The sequence below is a fragment of the Acartia tonsa genome, chromosome 15 (genome assembly GCF_053477335.1).
Source record: "Acartia tonsa isolate MP-2025a chromosome 15, ASM5347733v1, whole genome shotgun sequence".
In the NCBI taxonomy this organism is placed as follows: Eukaryota; Metazoa; Arthropoda; class Copepoda; order Calanoida; family Acartiidae; genus Acartia; species Acartia tonsa.
Window position 1 is genome coordinate 6,313,989 of NC_137274.1, and position 22,500 is coordinate 6,336,488.

The following is a 22,500-nucleotide window of genomic DNA, read 5'->3' on the forward strand; positions in this document are numbered from 1 at the left end:
TGGTGATATATTCAACCAAATGAGCTCTTTATAGGGCCTACAAAGAAGGGGATACATTAAAAAACTTTTAACCTGAATAATGTTATTATAATAATAGATTGTTCAAATATGACATTGTTTGTGTCATTTCAGCCAAAAGTTTTTAAATTCATCCCTTATTTTTATAGGCACTACAAAGAGCTTCCACTGAAAAATATTTTAAAATAAATTAAAAGAATTTAGTTTCTCTAGTGAATTTATCAGTTACAAAAAGGAAGTCAACATACATATGTAGGATTCCACAAAAATCATGAATTTTGAAACTGGCAGAATAGATTTTAGAGCAAATTCTGTGTAAAAAATTATAGAAAGAAAGGACATTGAACCTTAAATTACACCAGTACCCAAAACTTCATATCATTGATGTTTGCTTTTAACTTTTATTTAATCTTGATTGGTGGTACAAATTGATAGAGTCTTTTTTTGGTAAAACTTGGGCCAGCTATCATTACCAACAGAGATAGACAGACAGACAAACACAAAGCTTCACAACTAGTTCTTGCTATTTATTTGAACCCAGGATGGTAGAACATGTTGAGCAATGTGCATACCATTACACGCAGATGATGCTCTGGATTCTCTAGATGATCTCTTTCAAATCGAAGGTGAATCCTGCCCTTACCTTGCTTCTTATCAGAGCTAATAGTGAAATAATTTAAAATTACCCTTCTACAGATTAAAATAATTTAAATTTTTTTTTGGAGTCTTTCACAAAAAGAAATAGGTTTCAGTAAAATAAACTTATTTCCCTAATTTTTTCAAAAACTAATGTTTTTTAATAATACTGGCCATTTCGCACCTAACTCTAGGGGCTTTGTCAAAAGAGGTAATTACATGCGGATGATGCTCTGGATTCTATAGATGATAACTTACAAATCGAAGGGTAATCCTGCCCTTATTAGAGCTAAAAGTGAAATTATTATAACTAGGGGGAATAAGACAATAAATTGATGTACGATTAAAAGATTTTTTAAAATAACCCTTTTACGGACTAAAATATATTTTTTATGTTTTTCATCCCTTTCAATTATACAAACCTAATAAAAGAAATAGGTTTTAGTAAAATAAACTTTTTCCCCTAAATTTTCAAAGCCTAATGATTTTTAATAATGTTAGTGGTTTCGTACCTAACCTCTAGGGGCTTTGTCAAGAGAGGTAATTCAGAAAAAAAATAAAGAAAATATTTTGGTACCAGAGGACTAGAAGATATATTCCCTGAAGAGTAGAGTCCAATTGGCTCAGTGGTTACCAAGATTTTAGGCTTCAGATGGACAGATGAATAGACGAATGGATGGAGGTATAAACATCAAGTTACTTTGTATCCCTATAATAAAGTAACAGGATGTTTGCGTGTCTGTGTGTTTGTACCAAAGGATCTCGCTAACTTCAACAGGGTAGTTTCTCGTAGGTCCTGGGAAGGTTTATAACAATTTTGGAGTAGGATACCACCACCCTTCCAAGAAAAATCGCGCCTAAAAAAATACCCCCCCAAATTTTTTTTTACTTTTTCTTCTTAAATCTAAAGTAAAAATTTTGGTTATTGAATTCAACTCTCCCCTTCTTAACCCATTAGTGCCGAGCGCCACTTTTATGGACCGATCGAGCTGAAAATCTCAGGGAAGCTTTATAATGGTAAAAACGGAATTCCAATTTTTTTGTTTTGCTCTAGTGGCGTGCACAGGAAAGTTGCAATAAAACCCGGTTCGGCGCGAGTAAAAAAACCTTGCGGCATTAATAACCGTTTTTGGCGTTTTTTGGTGCTTTCCCCCGGCATTAAAGCCCGTTTGCGACCTAAATACCCGGTTATTTGGCCCAAAAAATAAAAAATGTAATTTTTGAACGCCCAAAGTGAGATGAACACTTTTTAAAACTACGATACGATCCGTAATTGAAAACTACATAACCTCATGTAATTGATAGAGCTACAACTAACATACAAAACAATTTATATCACATTTAAGATTTTGGCTATAGGTACCACCCCTTTTTGGTTAATAAACCCGGTTTTTGTTGTTGTTGTAAAAAAGATCTATTAGTAAAACCGGGTAATGAAAATTTCAGACTTTCCCCCCATATGCCGAGCCGGGTCTATATAGAACGTAAAAAAACGATAAAAAAATCATATAAAAAATAATAATTTGAATAAAACGAATTCATAAATGAATGTAAATGCCAATAAACTTTAAATTTCACGAAAAAAATCACTAACTTTACTTCATAAACAAAAAAGTTAGGAGGGGTATTTTAAAATCACCTTGTTTTTCTTGGTTTTCAAATTTTGTTAAGCTATACCGGCAAACGGAAGTAAGCAAATCTGCCTGCTCCAGGGGGAAATGAAAACCAGGGTAGTAGAGGGGGGATTCATACTGAGAATGATGCAATCCTAAAACTGAGAACCGGTTTTTTTCGGTATTTTCTGGAACCGGGCGTTAAAAGCCGGTTCGTCACTAATGGGTTAAGTACACCCACAGGCCTCTAGGGGCGTAGCCACCAGTTTTAGATAAGAGAATTTTCAAAAATCAAATTTATCTTTTTAAGAGGTTCCCTAATAAAACTGATCACACACACAGACACACAAACTTACACACACACACACACACACATACACACACACCACACACACACACTCAAAGCTAACAAAGAACTGTAATTGATAACCCAAAGTTGAGTCAAGCAGCGCGCAAAGCAGGGGAGGGGAGGGAGGGGACATTGGACTGTAAATTACACTGGTACCCAAAGTTTAATAACAACGTTATCCTATTCGTTGGCTCAAGAACTTTGTGCAATTTTATTGAATTGTAATTGGTTGTTTTCTCAATTTTTCAACCAATAAATTTAACCTACAGAAGTGGTTAATTTTGTGAGTTTACATAAATTTATCGTCCATTGTCTTATCCCTTTATATTCCTGAATCAAATGGAGAAAAAAAATTGAAAGGAAATTTTTCACGGAGGGAGGGGACAATGGAATCGTATTCAGTCATCTAAAGGGATAAGACAATGGTCTTAAAATGATGTACATCCCCCATGTTGATACACAAAATTACCTCTTCTGTAGATTAAAGTTAAAAAGTTCGAACTATCAATTTATTGAACGAACCAATCAAAATACACAAAAGTCCCCAAAGTTGTTAGCTGACGAATAAGAAAATGTTATTATAAAAATTTGAGGACTAGTTTAATAAAAAGCCCAATGTCCCCTCTCTCATTGCACACGTATTATACACGAACACAGTAATAGTGTCTGACTGATTATGACGTAACAAAAAAAATTAGCCAATGAGAGGCCACTTTAAATTTTACCATTGGTCAATAACGGCCTCTCATTGGCTAATTTTTTTTGTTACGTCATAATCAGTCAGACACTATTACTGTGTTCATTATACACAGCTTTTCGCGGATAGTAGAATGAAAAATTGAATTCATTTTATTTTGCCCTGAGTGGTCGAAGGACAGGGGCAACAAAACTGGCATTAATTTTATGGTTTTTATCTAATTCGTGGAAAGCTTTTTGAGTGTGTGTGTGTAGCAAAGGATCTCGCTAACCGCTGAACCGATATGGTTCTCCTTTACAGTAAAGCTTCTCTCAAGTCCAGTGAAGGTTTATACCTCTTGAATCAACCACCTCCAATAATAAATTCTCCCCCCCCCCCCTACATAAAAAAAGAATTTTTTACTTTTTCTTTTCAAATTTTAAATTTTTCTTTAGAAACGTTTAGACAACGAATAAGGAAACGTGTTTAAAAACTTCTGATACTTTTCAACAAATAATTTTAACCAACTGAAGAGGTAAATTAATTTATCATAATATTTATCCCTTAAGATTCCAGGACAAAAGTACCCAAAGTTTTTGATGTAAAAACTTTTGGTACTTTGGTGCAATTAACATTCCAATGTCCCCTCCCTCCCTCCCTGTTTCACCAGCGGAAAAGTTAGGGGCAAAATATCTTCCTGGAAGGACCAAAAAGAGCGCCGAAAAAAAGGATAAAAAAATGCCACAGGCCAAAAAATAATTTTCTCCATCGCTTTGACCTAGTTTAAGTAGCGAAGCTACTCTATAATTCACTTTGTCTGTCTGTCCGTCTGTAACGCTATGACATCTGATTGTGAAGATCTCCTATACCAATGAGCAATTACTTAGTTCGTCGGTCCCGGAGAGAGTGAGAGAGGGGACAATGGGCTGTTTATTACACTAGTCTCCAAAGTTTTATAATAACGTTTTGGCTTAACAACAAATTTTGATTGGTTGGTGCATTAAGTTGAATGTTCAAACGTTTCAACCGCTAATCTAAATCTACAGAATGGGTTATTTTGTGTATCATCATTGGGGATGTACATAAATATATATCGACCATTGTCTTATCCCTTTAGATCCCTAGTTGGTACTCAATTTTTCGGTCCATTCGCTACTTGTGGATGTTGTCATCCTTCTTGCTTAATTGAACAAGAAGTATAATGTCCATAAGTTGCAAAGCAAGAGATTTTGATAATTAATGGCTTGCGAAACGGGGGTGTCAACTCCCTATTGTCATACTTGAGATGTTCAAATTGCATCTTCTGCCGTTATAACAGTGCCGTGGACTCAATAGAGAATGCCCTGGCCCTTAAACAGTCGCGACTTAAGGTAGTGCAAACAAAGGTTTGGTTGTCACTTAACCTATATTGGCCATTAGAGTTATAAGCTAAGCATCTCTATAATCAGTCCTAAAAATGTAAGTATGTCTTCAATATCCTGTATTTAATCGGTTTTACTTACAATTTTGTTTCGTTCGACTTTTATACATTTATATTCTAATTATTCAGTTCTGACACTATAAACATGTTAATGTTCGTTTGTCCTACCGTTTCATAGCTTCGCTTTTATGGATGTTGTTATCATTGTTAATTTGGTATCCAAATGACGAACAGACAGGCGAATGACCTTTTTAAATTTTAGCTTCGCTACCAAATGAAGGAAAGATTTAGTTGAAATTTGAAGACAAAGAGTTTTTTCAAATGATTCCAAAATTTATTTAATCTGAATATTTATATGTGTGTTAGGATCGTTCCTTTGACTCTGAGCCTTAAGTACCATGTATCTAAAGGGATAAGACAATGGCCGCTAAATTCATGTACATCCCCAATGTTATACACAAAATTATCACTGATATAGATTACAGTTAGTGGTTGAAATGTTTGGACTCTCAACTTAATGAGCCTATAACATGTAGCGCATCTGCTCGTTGTTCGAATCTTCGCCCAGCACCATGTCATAACTAAAGACCTAAAAAATGATTTCTACTGCTGTTATGTCAGGTGCGCAACATAAATATTAAAAGTAGGGGAATGCCTTGGTCCATTTACAGTTGCAACTTAATATAAAGTTTATTCAGAACGGTAGTTACAAAGGTTGTGCAATCAAAGGGTGTTGTCTGTTGGATGTTACTTAACCTAATATCCACAAGTGGGCATTAAAGTATTGCATCTCATTACAAGAGGATGATACCCTTGGGTTCTCTAGATGATCACTTGAAATCGAAGGAGATTCCTGCCCTAATTAGGTTATAGGTAAGATCGTATAAGCAATTGATTAAATAGTACTTGGATGTTATGCCGGATTTTCATGTTCTCTAATAAAGTTAAAATTGCAGCGGGCTTAACTAATGTTACTCCTCAACCACTCCCTTATCACCATCCCCTCCCATCCTACTGTATGAATGAAATGACCAATAAATAAGATCCTTAACTTAAATTGACAACAAATTTTGGGTATAGTCCCTTTTGTGGCAGCTCCTTATGAGGCGTTTCTTCATATTTTCACAGTAGCTTTTCTCCTATTTCTAGCCACTGCAGGGCCAATTTCCTAACCCTGCGGGGCAATCACCTAACCCAATATAACCTAACCTAACCTAAATTAACCTATTGAAAGCCATTTTGAAAATACAACAAATTGCCTCTTAAGGGGCGTTGCCACAAAAGAGATGCCTCAAAAGTCCTTTTGGAAAACAGTCTTTAGTGAGGGATTTTGTGTGTGTTATAAATGATTTATTCATCTTACTAGAAAAAATCATACATAAATGTATGGTTTAATCAGTGGGGGATTTTGTAATATTGAATTCTTAAGTACTAAATTGTACATTGGTTACAAAAATTAAAATTATTGAAAACACATTTTAAAACTATTTGTCGGGTAAAGTCCGGAAGAAAATTTACATGGATAGATACTACATCTGAGGTGGATTCTTTAAAAAAAAATAGGGTCCCTGCTTGCTGGTGAAGCAATATTGTTTTTGTAAAAAATCCTTCAAAATCACATAAAAAATATACAAAAAATTTATCAAAATCTTATGTTAATAACCCTTTTATAATTTTATTTAATTTTTGAAGATTTTTATGATATTTTGGAGGATTTTTCACAATTATTTTTGCATACCCAGCAAGCAGCAACCATAATTTTTTAGGAATCCACCTCAGGTCTCATTTAAGTTTACTTTACTACACTTGAAAAATATATTTAAGTTGATGAGAAAAAAGCTGAGAATGTCATACTGGCCTTCCATTGGTCAATTGAAACAAATAAGTGCCTGCCATTGGTAAATTAGTCTGTGTATTGGCCTATCATTGGTTATTTGTAATATATGACATCATTTTTTATTGGCACTATAAGCTGCTTTAGCTGAGGCTTGTTTCTGAAGCTTTTTATAGTGCCTATAAAAAATTACGTCATACTGGCCTTCTATTGGTCAATTAAAATGTATACTGGCCTGTCATTGGTAATTTAGTATGTGTATTGGCCTTATACTGGCTATAAAAAATTATGACATTCTGGCCTACTATTGGTCAATTAGTCTATGTATTTGCCTATCATTGGTCATTTGTATTGAATGAAGTCATTTTTTAAAGGCACTATAAAGAGATTTTGTTGGCATAGTCTCTTATAGAAGTGAATCAAGCAGTACAGTCAATCAAAAAAATCAACATGTAAAGTCATATAAATGAGGGAGATGAGAGAAGTGGGAAATAAAACCCCTAAAAAAAGATGAATAATCTCTCAGTTTAATGACGTCACATGTTGATTTTTCCTCTCACAAAAAGCAATATTAGCTTGGTTAATTTACTTACAGTTTTTGTCCAATAATTGATTCTATACATCAAATGAGGTGTAACGAGCCCTTGAGAAAGATCGGAGAGAGAGAGGGGACAATGGACTATTTACTTTGGACATTGGGACTGTAATTTACTGTGGTACCCAAAGTATTAAAACAGCATCTTATTAGACATTGGGGACTGTAAATTACTGTGGTACCCAAAGTATCATAACAGCATCTTATTAGACATTGGGGACTGTAAATTACTGTGGTACCCAAAGTATTATAACAGCATCTTATTAGACATTGGGGACTGTAAATTACTGTGGTACCCAAAGTATCATAACAGCATCTTATTAGACATTGGGGACTGTAAATTACTGTGGTACCCAAAGTATTATAACAGCATCTTATTAGACATTGGGGACTGTAAATTACTGTGGTACCCAAAGTATCATAACAGCATCTTATCAGACATTGGGGACTGTAATTTACTGTGGTACCCAAAGTATTATAACAGCATCTTATTAGACATTGGGGACTGTAAATTACTGTGGTACCCAAAGTATCATAACAGCATCTTATCAGACATTGGGGACTGTAATTTACTGTGGTACCCAAAGTATTATAATAGTATCTTATTGGACATTGGGGACTGTAAATTATGTGGTACCCAAAGTATCATAATAGCATCTTATTAGACATTGGGGATGTAAATTACTGTGGTACCCAAAGTATTATAACAACATTAGTGAGTTACACAACTGCATGAACCAACCAATAAAATTTAACAAAAGTACCTAAAGTTTTTAATCCAACAAATAAGAAAATACAATTACAAAACTTGTGTTTTTAACAGTCAAATGTCGCAGGAAGGGAGGTGACTTAGGGCTGTTAATTACACTGGTCTCCAAAGTTGTATGATAATGTTTTCTTATTCATTGGCTTGTCAACTTTGGGGCTTTAGTATATTTTGATTAGTCCGTTCGTTAAGTTGAGTGTTCAAACGTTTCAACGACTAATTTTAATCTACAGAAGGGGTAATTTTGCGTATCATCATTTGGGATGTATATCAATTCATCGTCCATTGTCTTATCCCTTTAGATCCCTGCAGATAGATAGACAGATATATTAGGGATCTAAAGGGATAAGACAATGGCCTAAAATTCTATGTACATTACCCAATGATGATACACAAAATTACCCCTACTGTGGACTGTAATTAGTGGTTGAAATGTTTGAAAACTCAACCAAATAATCAAATAATCAGAATTTAAAAGTCCCCAAAAGTTGTTAAGCAACCGAATAAGAAAATTTATCATAAAACTTTGGGGACTAGTGTAATAAACAGCCCATTGTCCCCTCTCTCTCTCTGTAGAATTAGATATATAATAAATAGATACCTACATTATCTTCATATAAAAGTAACAAGATGTCTGTTTGTGTATGTGTGTTATTTGTCTGTCTGTACCAAAGGATCTTGCTAACTGATGAACCTATATGGTTCTTCTTTTTAGATTCTCATTAATCCAGGGAAGGTTTAAAACTATTTTGGGGGAGTGTACAATAACCCTTCAAAGACAAATCGACCCAAAACAATATTTCTTCTAAAAACTAAAATTAACTTCCCAAAGTGCCCCTAGAGGCCTCAAGGGGGGGGCGTAGATACATAAATAGATACTCTAATACCGCGGGTAAAGATACTAATATTACTTTCCCAAAGGTGAAAATTGATACTTTTTAAAAGGGGGGGGGGGTCAGCTTGGAGGAGATTAAAGTGGTTTTATTATTTTAGAAGCGAAGCTCATCTTTGAACTCATATGTCCGTTAGTCTGTATGTCTGTTAATATTTGAAGAGGAGGGAGTAGGCTGAAAATAGCCTAAAACCACCCCGGGAGCTGTAATAAAAAGTAGGTAGCTAGATATTAAGCTACAGACAAAATAAAAACCTTACTGCTTTATATAATACTAGCGGCTACGCCCCTAGAGGCCTCTAGTGGCATTTTCAATGTTTGTTTTTATTTCAAATATGTGTTCAAGTCTCTACGTAGAAAAAAAATTGTTCTCGATTTTTTTGTGATTTCTCTTGGGAAGGTGGTGGTACCCTTCCCCAAAATAGTTATAAACCTTCCCGGGCCCTATGAGAAGCTACCCTGTAAAGGAGAACCCGATCGGTTCAGCGGTTAGCGAGATCCTTCGGTACAAACATACACACAAACACACATACATCCAGTTACTTTATTATAAGGACTAGCGGTTGCGCCCCTAGCATCAAGGGGCTTTATATTCAAAGGGATATGTAGAGGTCAGAAAAAATAGCCCAAAACCATACCCAGACTCATTCACAAGAGATAAAATAGCCTAAAACCATAGCAGGGCCTATCAGAAGCTACATTACAAAGGAGAACCCGATCGGTTCAGCGGTTAGCAAGATCCCTCGCTACAAACAAAAAAAAACTTACTGCTTTATATAATAGGATAATGTTAATTCAAATTTAATTATATTTTATGTCTTTGCTTCCAGGGAGGGAGTGGACATTGGGCTGTTTATTACACTAGTCCCCAAAGTTTTATCATAACATTTTCTTATTCGTTGGCTTATCAACCTTGGGGACTTTTATGTAATTTTGAATGGATGGTTCTTTTAGTTGAGTGTCCAAAAGTTTCAACCACTAATTGTAATCTACACAAAGGGTCATTTTGTATATGATCATTGGGGATGTACACATCAATTTATCGGCTATTGTCTTATCCCTTAAGATCTCTGCTATGCTTCGCTACTTATGGATGTTGTCATCCTTGTTTTTATGGGAAAGGGAAGATATTACAGGGATGTAGGGGACATTGAACTGTTTATTACACTAGTCTCCAAAGTTTTATAATAACGTTTTCTTATTCGTTGGCTTAACAACGTTGGGGACTTTTAATAAATTTTGATTGGTTGGTTTATTAAGTTAAGTGTCCATAAGCTTCAACCAATAATTGTAATCTACAGAAGGTTTAATTTTGTATGTCATCACTGGGAATAAAAATCAATTTATCGTCCATTGTCTTATCCCTTTATATCCCTGGGTGACCAATTAACACAATATCGTCAAAACTTTCCGAAATTTGATTCTTCATTTTTCATTAGTGTCGATGCTACTCTATATGAAGGGTTTGTCATTATGTCTGTATGTCCGTTTGTCGCACCGTTAGCATATTATTTTACTTTTAATACAAAGCTCAATTGCGTCCCTAGCACCTAGATGTAGGGGGAGTAAAATAATTGGATCATGGAAAGAAAACGAAGTTGCGGGTTTCGTCGTATTTTTACAGTAGCTTTTCTCCTATTTCTAGCCCCTGCGGGGGGGGGGGTCTAGCCCTGTGGGGCAATTATTAACTGTTACCTAACCTAAAATAACCTTTCAAAAGCTACTGTGAAAATACAATGAAACCCGCAACTACGTTTTCTTTCTATGACCCAAATAGTTTAAAACCATCCAGGGGCCCAAGAACGTTCAAGGGGGGATGGGATAAAGGGGTGATTACCCCCCCCCCCCTTATTTAAATAATTTACTCCTACCTTTTAGGAGGGGGTATTTACCCCTCCCAAACAATTTTGGGGGGGTAAATAATCCCCCTCCAAAAAAAAAATCTCTAACAAAAAAAATTTTGGCGCGCATTAGGTAGGTGCCTTTTTACATTATTTAATTACCCCCCAAAAAAATTTAACCGGCGGGTAAATTTTTTGGGGGGGGGTAAACAAAATTTACCCCTGCCAACAGATTTCAGAGGGGGTAATTACCCTCCCAAGCAAATTTTACCCCCGGGGTTAAAAATTTTGCAGTGGCCTATATATCTTTACTAAAATGGAGAACTAAATCAGTGCCTTTAGATATCTTAACGGACAAAAAATAAAATACTTACTACTTCAAATAAAAGTTTAAAAACTAGAATTGTCCTATCGATTTCAAACTTTGCACGATGATTCCTAAAAATGTTGGTTACGATTTAAGAAGCGTAGCATCTATATAATAGTTACCAGAAAGTCCTTACGACAATTTTTATATATTATAATTATCCTATTCATCTGATTTTTAGAATACTGATTCCTATTACAACAAGGGACAATGTCATAAGCGAAGCATTTCTATAATCAAGTCCTAAAAATATAAGTATGTCCTTAAACGGTATCTTGTATGTAAGCAGTTTTGCGACAAATGTACTTACAATTTATATTCTGCATATTCAGTTCTGACACATTTGAACTCGAAGATTTTTAAAAATAAATTCCTAGATTTTTTTATTTTAATATTAAAACCTCAAAACACTGAGAAAAAAATTTTAAAACCCGGAGATCTAAAGGGATAAGAGAATGGCCGATAAATTGATGCACATCCCAAATGATGATACACCAAATTACTTATTCTGCAGCATAAAAGAGCGTGTAGGACAATACGATAAATAACCTTTTTTGTTACTTATTTTCTTTTTTTCTATAAGTCGCCACTTTCTTTCCCTCCTAGTTTAGTGTCTGTAACCGGAGCAAAGGAGATCTCTCTCTCACTCTCTCTCTCTCTCTCTCTCACTCTCTCTCAATACCCCCCTCCCCTCATTCTTACTTAATTTAACCCCTCGGCCACCCCCCCCCCCTTTAAAATATGATTTTGACACCCCCCTAAAATAGTTACAAACCTTATTTCCCAGGACCTATGAGAAGCTTCACTACTAAAGAGAACAATATCGGTTCATCGGTTAGCCCTTCGGTACAAGTAGACAGAAAAACATCTTGATACTTAACATAAAGATATTTTTGAGCTTTACTTTATTTTATGTGGATGTTGTCATCCTTGTTAAAAGCGAAGCTTTTCTACAATAAGGTTCGATCTGTCCGTCCGTCCGTCAGTCCATAATGGTTAGCTCTTTTCGATAATTCAGCATGGTAAATTGTTCTATCGATTTAAAACTTTGCATGATGATTCCTGTAGTAGTCAGGTACAATTTAGAAAGCATAACAACTCTATTATCGTTACCAGAATGTCCGTACGTCCATTCTAAACATGTTGATTTTTAAACATCAAATTTTTATATGATATAAATATTCGATTGATCAGATTTTTGGAATACTGATTCCTAGGACAACAAAGTACAAAGTTATAAGCGAAGGATCTCTAAAATCAATTTATAGAAATGTAAGTATGTCCATAAACATTATCCTGTAACTCTACAAGTTATAATGTTAGTTTGTCCTACTTTATAGAGCTTCGCTTTATTATGGATGTTGTCATCCTTGTGTTTAAAAAAGATATCATTAATAAAGATTTAGATTTTAAATAAGATATTTTTCCTTTGAAATTTGAACAATGTCAACACAGGGATCTAAAGGGATAAGACAATGGCTGATAAATTGATGCACATCCCCAATGATGATACATAAAACTATCCCCAAAGTTTTGCGGTTTCGTTTTCTTATTCGTAACAATTTTGGGGACTTTTTATGAATTTTGATTTGATGTTCCATTTCGTTGAGTGTCCAAACGTTTCAACCACTAAATGTAAGGGGTAATTTTGTGTTATATGGGCCGTTTATTATGAACATTTTCTTATTTGTTGCCTTAACAACTGGACTTTTCAAGAATTGTGATCGGTTGGTTTATTTAATTAAATGTCTATACATTTCAACCACTAATTGTTATCTACAGAAGTGGTTATTTTGTGTATTAACATTGGGGATGTAATTCAATTTGTCGGCCATTGTCTTATCCCTTTAGATCCCTGATTGCTATAGCTATACGTTACAAATGGATGCATCCAAAATGTAGATATGCTTCGCTCTTATAACAAACAGGCGATAATAACCGAAAAGCTTATAATATCATCTCTACCCAGGGAGAGAGGGGACATTGGACTGTAAATTATATTGATACCCAAACCTTTCAAAATATGTTCTCTAATAATATTTTACAGCGAAGCTTTTCTATAATTAGGGTCGTTCCGTCCGTCCGTCCGTCCGTGACGGATAGTTCTTTTCGTTAATTTAGGCATGTTAGAATTGTCCTATCGATTTCAAACTTATCATGATGATTCCTATAGGAATTGGTCTGATTTTTGGAATACTGATTCCTAAGACAAAAAAGTACATTGTTATAAGCGAAGAATCTCTATGATCAAGTCCTAAAAATGTGAGTATGCCCTTAAACAATATCCTGTTATTTAAGCAGTTTTTCGACAGATCTACTTACAATTTTGTTTCGTTCGACTTTTATACATTTATATTCTGATTATTCAGTTCTGAAACTCTACAAGTGTTAATGTTAGTTTGTCCTTCCATTTCAGAGCTTCGCCTGTATGGATGTTGTCATCCTTGTTTAAATATTGTTTAATCTTGATTGTCTAAACTTTTCCATCAATAATTCTGATATCAAGGGGGGCTAATTTTGAATATCTTAATTAGGGGTATGTAAATCAATTTATCATCCATTGTCTTATCCCTTTAGATCCCTGTATATTATCATATATAGGCAGGCAGGGAGGGGGGGACATTGGACTGTTTATTACACTAGTCCCCAAAGTTTTATAATGGCGTTTTCTCTTCCGATCGCTGAACAGCTTCGAGAGGACTTTTATTGAATTTTGATTGGTTGGTTTATTAAGTTGAGTGTTTAATCGTTTCAACCACTAATTGTAATATACAGAAGGGGTGATTTTGTGTATCATCATTTGGGATGTAAATCAATTTATCAGCCATTGTCTTATCCCTTTAGATCGCCTACGAAATTATCATATATAGGTGTTAAATTGTAATTTGAGGAAATTGATTTTATTTATAAAGTAAAACAAAAGGGGGGGGGTGGGCTGTGAATTTTCATAAAGATTTTATTAAAAGCGAAGCTTTTCTATAATTAGGGTCCGTCCGTCAATCCGTAACGGATAGTTTTTTCGTTAATTTAGGCATGTTAAATTGTCCTATCGATTTTTTGCATGGTGATTTCTGTAGGAGTTATGTACGATTTAGAAAGCGTAGCAACTCTATAATCGTTACCAGAATTTCCATTTTAATTTTTAAATTTGAATGATCTGATTTTTAGATACTGATTCCTAGGACAACAAAGTACAAAATTATAAGCAAAGCATCTCTATAATCAAGTCCTTAAAATGTTAGTATGTCCTTAATCAGTATTCTGTATTTAAGAAGTTTTGCAACAAATTTACGTATAATCTTGTTAAAACTTATATATTTATATTTTGTATATTCAGTTCTGACACTCAACAAAAGTTAATGGTCGTCTGTCATACCGTTTAAGAGCTTCGCTTGTATGGATTTTGTCATCCTTGTTATATTTACAAAGTAAAACAGAGGGGGGGAGGGGAGAGGCGCTGAGAAGATTCTATTTTTGATTATAATTTCTTTAATTTTTGTGAGATTTTTTCTCATGTGTCTCATATTAATGAATCAGTGTGTGGGGGGGGGGTGGAGGGCGCAAATCCCCCTTATCAAAGCATCGAATGTCTGTTCTGTAAGGTGTCATTTAACCATTTCTCCTGAGAGAGAGTGGACAATGGGCTGTTTATTACACCAGTCCCCAAAGTTTAATAATTCGTTAGTGTAAAACCTAGGGGACTTTAAATGAATTTGATTGGTTGCTTCATTTAGTTGAGTGTTCAAACGTTACAACGACTAATTTTAATCTACGGAAGGGGTAAGTTTTTGTATCATCTTTAAGAATGTACATTAATTTGTCGGCTAATGTCTTATCTCTTCAGATCCTTGCCTTCTAATGGTGTATTCTGTATGCGAACGGAGGGGGGTTAAAATAGCCTAAAACCATGGAACTGTATAAAGTTTCCCTAATAAGCAGAATTCAATCAGATATGTATATAAGCAATGAGAGAAATCAAAGTTTGATACCCCCCCCCCCGACCCCCTTTAGTTAAAATTTTTGAAAAAAATAATAGTTATATAAGTATTAAAGACAGCTTTTCTGCGAATTCTAAAAAAAATTATAATATTAAAACGACCTGGGCTAACAAAACTGGTATTAGATTTAAGATTTTTATTTCAATATTTGTGGAAAATTGTCTGTTATACGATGCTGTACTTGGTATTTCAGTATGTGTCCGTGGAATAGGTTCTAATCCAGCGGATATTAATAGGTTTCGAAGCCATACTTGAAAAAAAATTCTAGCCCTTTTATTTATTTAATTCCGAAGGAAACATACATAAACGGATACGCCCCTAGGAGCCCTTGAGCGAACTTGAAGAAATTTTAAGGGGGAGGGGGGGGGGGAATCATTAAATTTTAATACGATTTTACCAACCGTGGCTCAATACGTCATCGGGAAGGTAATAGGTTCGAATCTTGGCCTGACACCGTAACATAACTAAAGACATTAAAAATGGTTTCTACTGCTGCTATGTCAGGTGCGCGACATAAATAATTATAATAGGGGGAATGCCTTGGCCCGCTAACTTGCTCAACTCATTACCATGCTCAGTTAGGGAACAAAAATCCATTGTATTTTAAATTTGTATTTGTATTTGAATCCAATTTTATTTTAGGGGTTTCCTTTCCCACCTCCCCTCTCATCCTTTACGTCACAAAGATAAAAAGTTAGACACTATTACTAGGTTCTCAGACAAAGGTGGTGCAATCAAAGGATTGGTTGTCTGTTGGATGTTACTTAACCTAATATCTTTGGGTGTTAGAGTATCGCATCCTATTACAAACGTATGATGCTCTGGATTCTCTAGATGATCACATGAAAATCGAAGGAGAATCTCTTGCGAGGTGAGGTAAGGTATAAACTTTCACTGGACCTATAAGAAGCATCACTGTTAAGGATTAATGCATCGATATCCTTTGCTACAGACAGACAGACATCCTGTTACTTTTATATAATGATAACGATAAGTATATTTTTTAGTAGCGAAGCTACTCTATAATCTACTTTGGCCGCCCGTCAGTTTGGAACACTAAATGTAAATGTAATTTTCTCGGCTTCTATTTCATATAGACAGCTTAATTTTTTAGTGAAGATTCCTTAAACCTATGCGCATTTAGCTTTGACCAGGGATCTAAAGGGATAAGCCAATGGCCGATAAATTGATGTACATCCCTAAAGTTAATACACAAAATTGCCCCTTCTGTAGATTACAATAAATGGTTGAATCTTTGGGACACTTATCTTAATAAACCAGCCAATCCAAATTCTTTCAAAGTCTCCAAGCCAATGAAAACGAAAACATTATTATAAAAACTTTTGAAACTAGTGTAATAAACAGTCCGTTGTCCCCGCTCTGGTATGTTTAAAAAGTAATATTTCAACTATGCTTTAACATTTAGGACAAATGTCTTGCAATCAAAGGGTTGGTAGTCTTAACCAGACGTAAAAACATAACCTATTTATAAAGTAACTTAACTACTAAAAATAAACAACAAAAAATTTTGCAAATTTTATTTAACTATAAATAACAATTAAAATGATGATAACAATAAAACACAATTATAGAAAAAATAATTTTTAACAAAAATTGCTAAAAATCTATTTCAAAAAATATTTTTTATTTTATTTTACATATTTTGGTATTTTGCGAGTGGGTTATATAATCCCCCCCCCCCCCCCCCCATATCTTTTTAACTTTTGCCCCTATAGGGGCTTTAACCTTATATACCTAACCTAATAAAAAAAAGTTTCTTTTAAAACATATGAATCTAAATAAAATAATTATAGGTCCTAGAAATTCTAGTCATTTTTCTAAACCAAACCTAATCTAAAACTTATAAAAGGAAGGGGGGGGGGATAGCCCACTCGCATCAAGAAATAACATATTTGGCATCTAGTATCACAGTTATTTATGAAAGACAGTCTTTTTTTTAAAACAAGGGCTCGGCAGCCGCGCCTCAGCCGCGCCTCAGCCGCGTGTCAGCCGCGCACCAGCCGCGTGTAAGCCTCAGGGAAATCAACATTTTATAACAATATAAAAATCAGCTAAAAGTCTAAATATAGCAATCAAGTGATTTAAAGGGATAAGACAATGGCCGATAAATTGATGAACATCCCCAATGATAATACACAAAATCACTCCTTATGTAGATTAAAATTAGTGGTTGAAACGTTTTAACACTAAACTTAATGAATCAACCAATCAAAAGTCCCCAAAGTTATTAAGCCAACGAAAAAGAAAACGCAATCATAAAAAATTTGAGAGACTAGTGTAATAAACAGCCCATTGTCCTCTCTCTCTCTGTGATAGCAATACCTTTATTCATAGAATCCAAATTTGATTTTTGAGGCTTACGCGCGGCTAACATGCGGCTGCCGAGCACTGTTTTTTAACAAAATAGGAATGGGACAATGGGAAAAAATCAATCTCCACACCAAAATTATTTTGGGAGAAGGGAAAATTTTGGGTACCATTTTCCTCTCAACTTCCTTGTAGCTGGACAAAGTGTTTAAAAAATCAGCTATGTGACGTCATAAAAATGAGTAAGATGAGAGGAGAAGTGAGAAAGCAAACCCCTAAAAAAGAGAAGGATAATCACCCATTTCTATGACGTCACATGGCTGATTTTTTAGACACTTCCAGCTTTTTAAAGAAACATATTTGTCAACATTATATGGCATTTAACCTAAACTTTAGAATAAATTTTAAGAAAATATAATTAAACCCAGCAAATCTGACAACTTCGGGATGATTCCTGAGATTTTAAAAGACAAAGTAAACTTATGTGAAAACCTAATGATGATTAACAAAATTAACCCCTTTTCTTGGTTTAAAATTAAGATAAATATATAAAAGCACCCAATAAAACTTTGGGTACCAGTGATTTTATTTTCCTATTTTCTTTAGCCGCGCTGTTGAAAAGAAATATACTATACAGAAATCACTTATAAAATGACTATTCTATAAAGGCTTTTTAATAAAAAGCCCGTTTAAAAAAATTATAAATTGTCTTTTTTATGTAATCTTCAAAAACAAAATCCGCGGCCAGCTAAAATTCCGGGAAGAAGTGAGGGCGGTATCATGTGGTGGGGGCGGGGTTGTCCGCCGTTGCCTCCAGCCGCAAGCGCGGCGGCCGCTGGTCCTGCAGCTCCGTTGCGCACCGCATTCTGGTACAACTCTGACTCGGCCAGCCGTTTAGCCTTGGCCCGCCGATTCTGAAACCAAATCTTGACCTGTGTCTCGGTGAGTTTTAACTTTTCGGCAAATTCAGCCCGCTCCGCAATTGTAAGATAACTTTTGGCCGCAAATTTTGTCTCCAGCTGCCGCAGCTGGTCGGTGGTGAAGGGCGTGCGCGGGCTGCGGTCGGAGCGGTGTTTCCGCAGCGTGCACTTTAGCGGCAGCTGCGGTAAAGACATGCCAGCGCCGCTGGCTTGTGTGGTTTGTGGAAGAGCAGGGTTTGTAGAGAATTGCGGCAGCTGTGGCTGAGGCGGTCGCAGCAGCGGCGATTGGCCCATCACTGGTGGTTGTTGGAGGGTTGGTCGTATATTGTGTGGAGAACTGCCAGCATTAGACGCGGCGGCTGCGGCCGCAGCCGCTGAAGAATGAAGCCGCGCAAGCAGTTGGTAGTGAAGGAGTGGCGACATGAACGGTGGGATATCAGCAGCAGGCGGGAAACCGCCGCCGCCTAAAGCGGCTAAACTGTTGGGCGGGAAATGTGGAAAATTATCTGATTCTGACAGGGAGCTTGGCGGCGACGCACTTTGCGGCCGCTCAAGTTTGACAGGGCTCAAACCGGCTGCCATATTACCGCCGCTACCGCTCATTTGACCGGCGGAGGAATTATGATCGCTGCAGTCTGTCTCACTGCCGCTGTTTTCATCATCATCATTATAAAACTGCCGCGGCAGCGGATCATCCCGCCTCACTTTCAGCCCGCCAAAATCATCCGCCGAATCGTCAAGTTCCTCTTTGATGTGGCTATCAGCAGCGGCGGTAACGTTATTATGATGGCGGGAGGCTGAAAGTAGAATTGATTCTATGCCAAAAGTCAGCCGTTTCTTCAAATCACCGCCAATTAATGTGGACTCCATCTTATTATATTATATTTCTAACTTTCTAATGTTTTTTATATTTTATAACAAAATTAAATTTAACTAATAATAATAGAATATTAAAATAAAATCTATTATGGGTTTACATTTAATTCAACTAAATGTATTTTCTGTGTATTTAGTCGCGCGACGGTTGACATATAACTTAATGAAATTTAACTAAGTTTTGGGGAATTTGCGCGCGGAGCGCCTCTCCCCCCCCCCCCCTCCACCCCCGGCCTCGTTTCCTGCATTTTCCCCCCCTATAACCCCCCCCCCCCCCCCGGATGAGGGTGGCGTGCCAAAGTCAAACTATGGGTAAACTCCCAACGCCTAGAGGAGTCACAATTAAGCATCGCTACACACAATAGTAGAGGTAGTAAATGAGAATAGAGATTTACTTTTTCTTCACAGGGATCTAAAGGGATAAGACAATGGCTTATCAATTTTTGATGATACCCAAAATTACTCCTTTAGTAGATTACACTTCGTGGTTGAAAAGTTTGAATATGCAACTTAATAATCCAACCAATAAAAATTCAATATAGTCCCCAAAGCTGTTGACCCAACAAATAAGAAAATGTTACGATAAAACTTTGTGGATCAGTGTAAAAAACAGCCCAATGTCCCTTCCCTCCCTGACTTTTTCAAGATAAAAACAGCTATTTATCCCCCAAGAGAATTTTCGCGTATAGTCCCTTTCATGACAACACCTCTTAAGAGGCGTTTCTTCTTATGTTCACAGTAGCTTTTCTCCTATTTCTAGCCACAGCCGGGGGGTCTAACCCTGTGAGGCCAATTGCCTAACCTAACTTAACCTAAGATATCCTTTCAAAAGCTATTGTGAATTACAAAAAAAACCGCAACTTTGTTTCCTTCGCATGACTCAATACTTTTCTCTGGCCATGTTTGTATTCTTTAATGTAATATGACAATCAAATTGTTCATACAAATTTCCTAATTTATATATAAAAATTAAATTTTTTTAAATTTAAAAAAGGGATCAAGCCAAGCATAGTGTGCTTAACACAACACATAAAGCAGACTGTGTTAATATTTTAACAAGTAAAGCAGAGTGTGCCAATATTTAATATGTAAAGCAGATTATGCCAATATTTCATCAAACAAAGCAGCATGACAAAAAATGTTTGAAAAAGTTGAAATAAAGTTTTTCCAATTTATTTGCCAAAAGACACAATTTTATTTAAGTCAACCTAAAAATTTACATCTTAATGTACACAACATATATGAACTAGCAGCTGTGCCCTAGCATCTAGGGGCTCTCTATTTTAAGTGGTACCAAAGGTGCGTACATAAAATAGCCCAAAATAAAGCAGAGTAGGCTAATATTCCTCCAAGTAAAGCAGAGTGTGCCAAAACTGGGCATTGGCGTACTCTGCTTTACTTGACAAAAAAAAACATTTAACATTTTATAATAACATTTTCTTACTCATTGGCTTAACAACTTTGGTTGAATTTTGATTGTTTGGTTCATTAAGTTGCAGGGATGGAGCGGTCATAGTCCCCAAAGTTTTATATTAATATTTTTTATCATTGGCTTAACAAATTTGGGGACTTTTAATGAATTTTGATGGTTGATTCATTAAGTTGAGTGTCCAAACCTTTCAACCAATAATTGTAATCTAAAGAAGCGGGAATTTTGTGTTTCATCATTAAAGATGTATATCAATATATAGGCCATTGTCTTATCCCTTTAGATCCCTACATTTGTTTACATTATTCAAATTTGGTATTAATAAAAACTATTCAAATATTGATATATTATAAGTCGGATCATGGAAAGAAAATGATTTAGCAGGTTTCATCATATTTTCACAGTAACTTTAAAGAGGTTCTTTTAGATTAGTTTAGGTTAGGTAAATGTTAATGATTGCCCCGCATGGTTAGAGCCCCCCACAGGATCTAGAAAGAGGAGAAATGCTAGTATGAAATTACAACAAAATCTGCTACTTTGTTTTCTTTCCACGATCCTACAGGGCTAGTGACATTTTAACCACATATCATTATATAAAAGTAACAGGATATGTGTCTATCTATGATATGGTTCTTCTTTTCAGTATTGGTAGGGAGGTTCAAATCGCCCCTATCAAAAAACTTTCCATAACTAACAAAACTTATTAATTTGTTCCCCTCTTCACACCTCCACCCACTCAAGTGCTCCTAGAGACTTCTGTATCCTATAATATAAAGTAGTAAGGTTATTTTGTCTGTAGCTTAAGATTTCTATAGAAAATGAACCGATTGGGTTTTCCATTTTAGGTAGGCTTCACATAGATCCTAGAATGGTTTTAGGCTAATTTGCATTTAAGATTTAACTCTTCAATTGGTTTTAGGCTATTTATCTACCCTTCCCTTCTAGATGCTAGTTTTTTATATAGTATAACACCATTTATGTAATATTATTTTAGTTAAACCAAAATTTCATGTTTTTTATAAAAAAATTCAAGGATTTTTAAAAAAATTTGAGATTTTAATTGTTTTTATTCATATATAATTGTTATAAAAATATATAAAAACATAAAAAACATTAAAATTAGAAAAAAACATGAAAATTTTTACATTTTTACATTTTTGTTTGGAGTTGGGGGTGTCCCACCCCCAAGAAAATAGCTTAAAACCACCACAGGACCAATAGGTTTATACCCTAAAGAGTAGAATTCAATCGTTTCAGTGGTTACCGAGATCTTAAGGGACAGACATGCGGCCAGACAGACAGACGGACGGATGGACTGACATCATTCTACTTTGTATTATAGATATTGGGGTGAATTCGCTCCCACCTCCACAAATTCCCCCCATTAAGTGCCCCTAGAGGCTTCTGTATTTTATTATAGTAAAACATCATTTTTAAATTCTATTTTATTTATATTTAAATTAAAGTTTCAAGCTTTATCAATCTTCAATAAAAACTTCAGATTTTTACAAAATAATTTAGAGGATTTTTTAAAAATTTTTAGGAGATTTTTCTTCATGAATATTTATTACTTCTATTTTTGTTAGCCGCACACATGCAGTGAGAGAGAGAGAGAGAGAGAGAGAGAGGGAGAGGAAGAGAGAGAGAGTTAAAATGTGTTAAGCATTCAAATAATCATTAGGAGATAATAGTTAGAGAGAGAGAGAGAGAGAGATAGAGAGAGAGAGAGAGAGAGAGAGAGTGAGAGAGAGTGAGAGAAGGGGAGAGTTAGGTTAACTAAGAGGTTAAACGTTTACATTAATTAGAGGGTGATGGCGAGAGAGAGAGAGATAGAGAGAGGGAAAAAAAACAAGAATGACAACATCCATAAGTAGTGAAGCTTATAAATATGTAAAAATAACCAAAAACATTTATTTAAATCACGGGAATCATTTTCAGATCA

At 35.4% G+C, this 22,500-nt stretch overlaps 1 protein-coding gene across 1 annotated transcript; it reads right to left on the reverse strand.

Annotated features, from left to right (window-relative positions):
- Positions 1-17,929: 17,929 nt before the first annotated feature.
- Positions 17,930-19,154, reverse strand: LOC145307177 (uncharacterized). Its single transcript, XM_080149533.1, has one exon. It carries the CDS (start codon positions 19,121-19,123, stop codon positions 18,059-18,061), a length of 1,065 nt encoding a protein of 354 aa, XP_080005659.1. The 5' UTR covers positions 19,124-19,154; the 3' UTR covers positions 17,930-18,058.
- Between the last annotated feature and the right edge of the window lie 3,346 nt (positions 19,155-22,500).

What these genes read in the sequence shown, in the direction of transcription:
- LOC145307177 (XM_080149533.1), bottom strand. Translation starts at nt 19,123, where the DNA reads ATGGAGTCCACATTAATTGGCGGTGATTTGAAGAAACGGCTGACTTTT.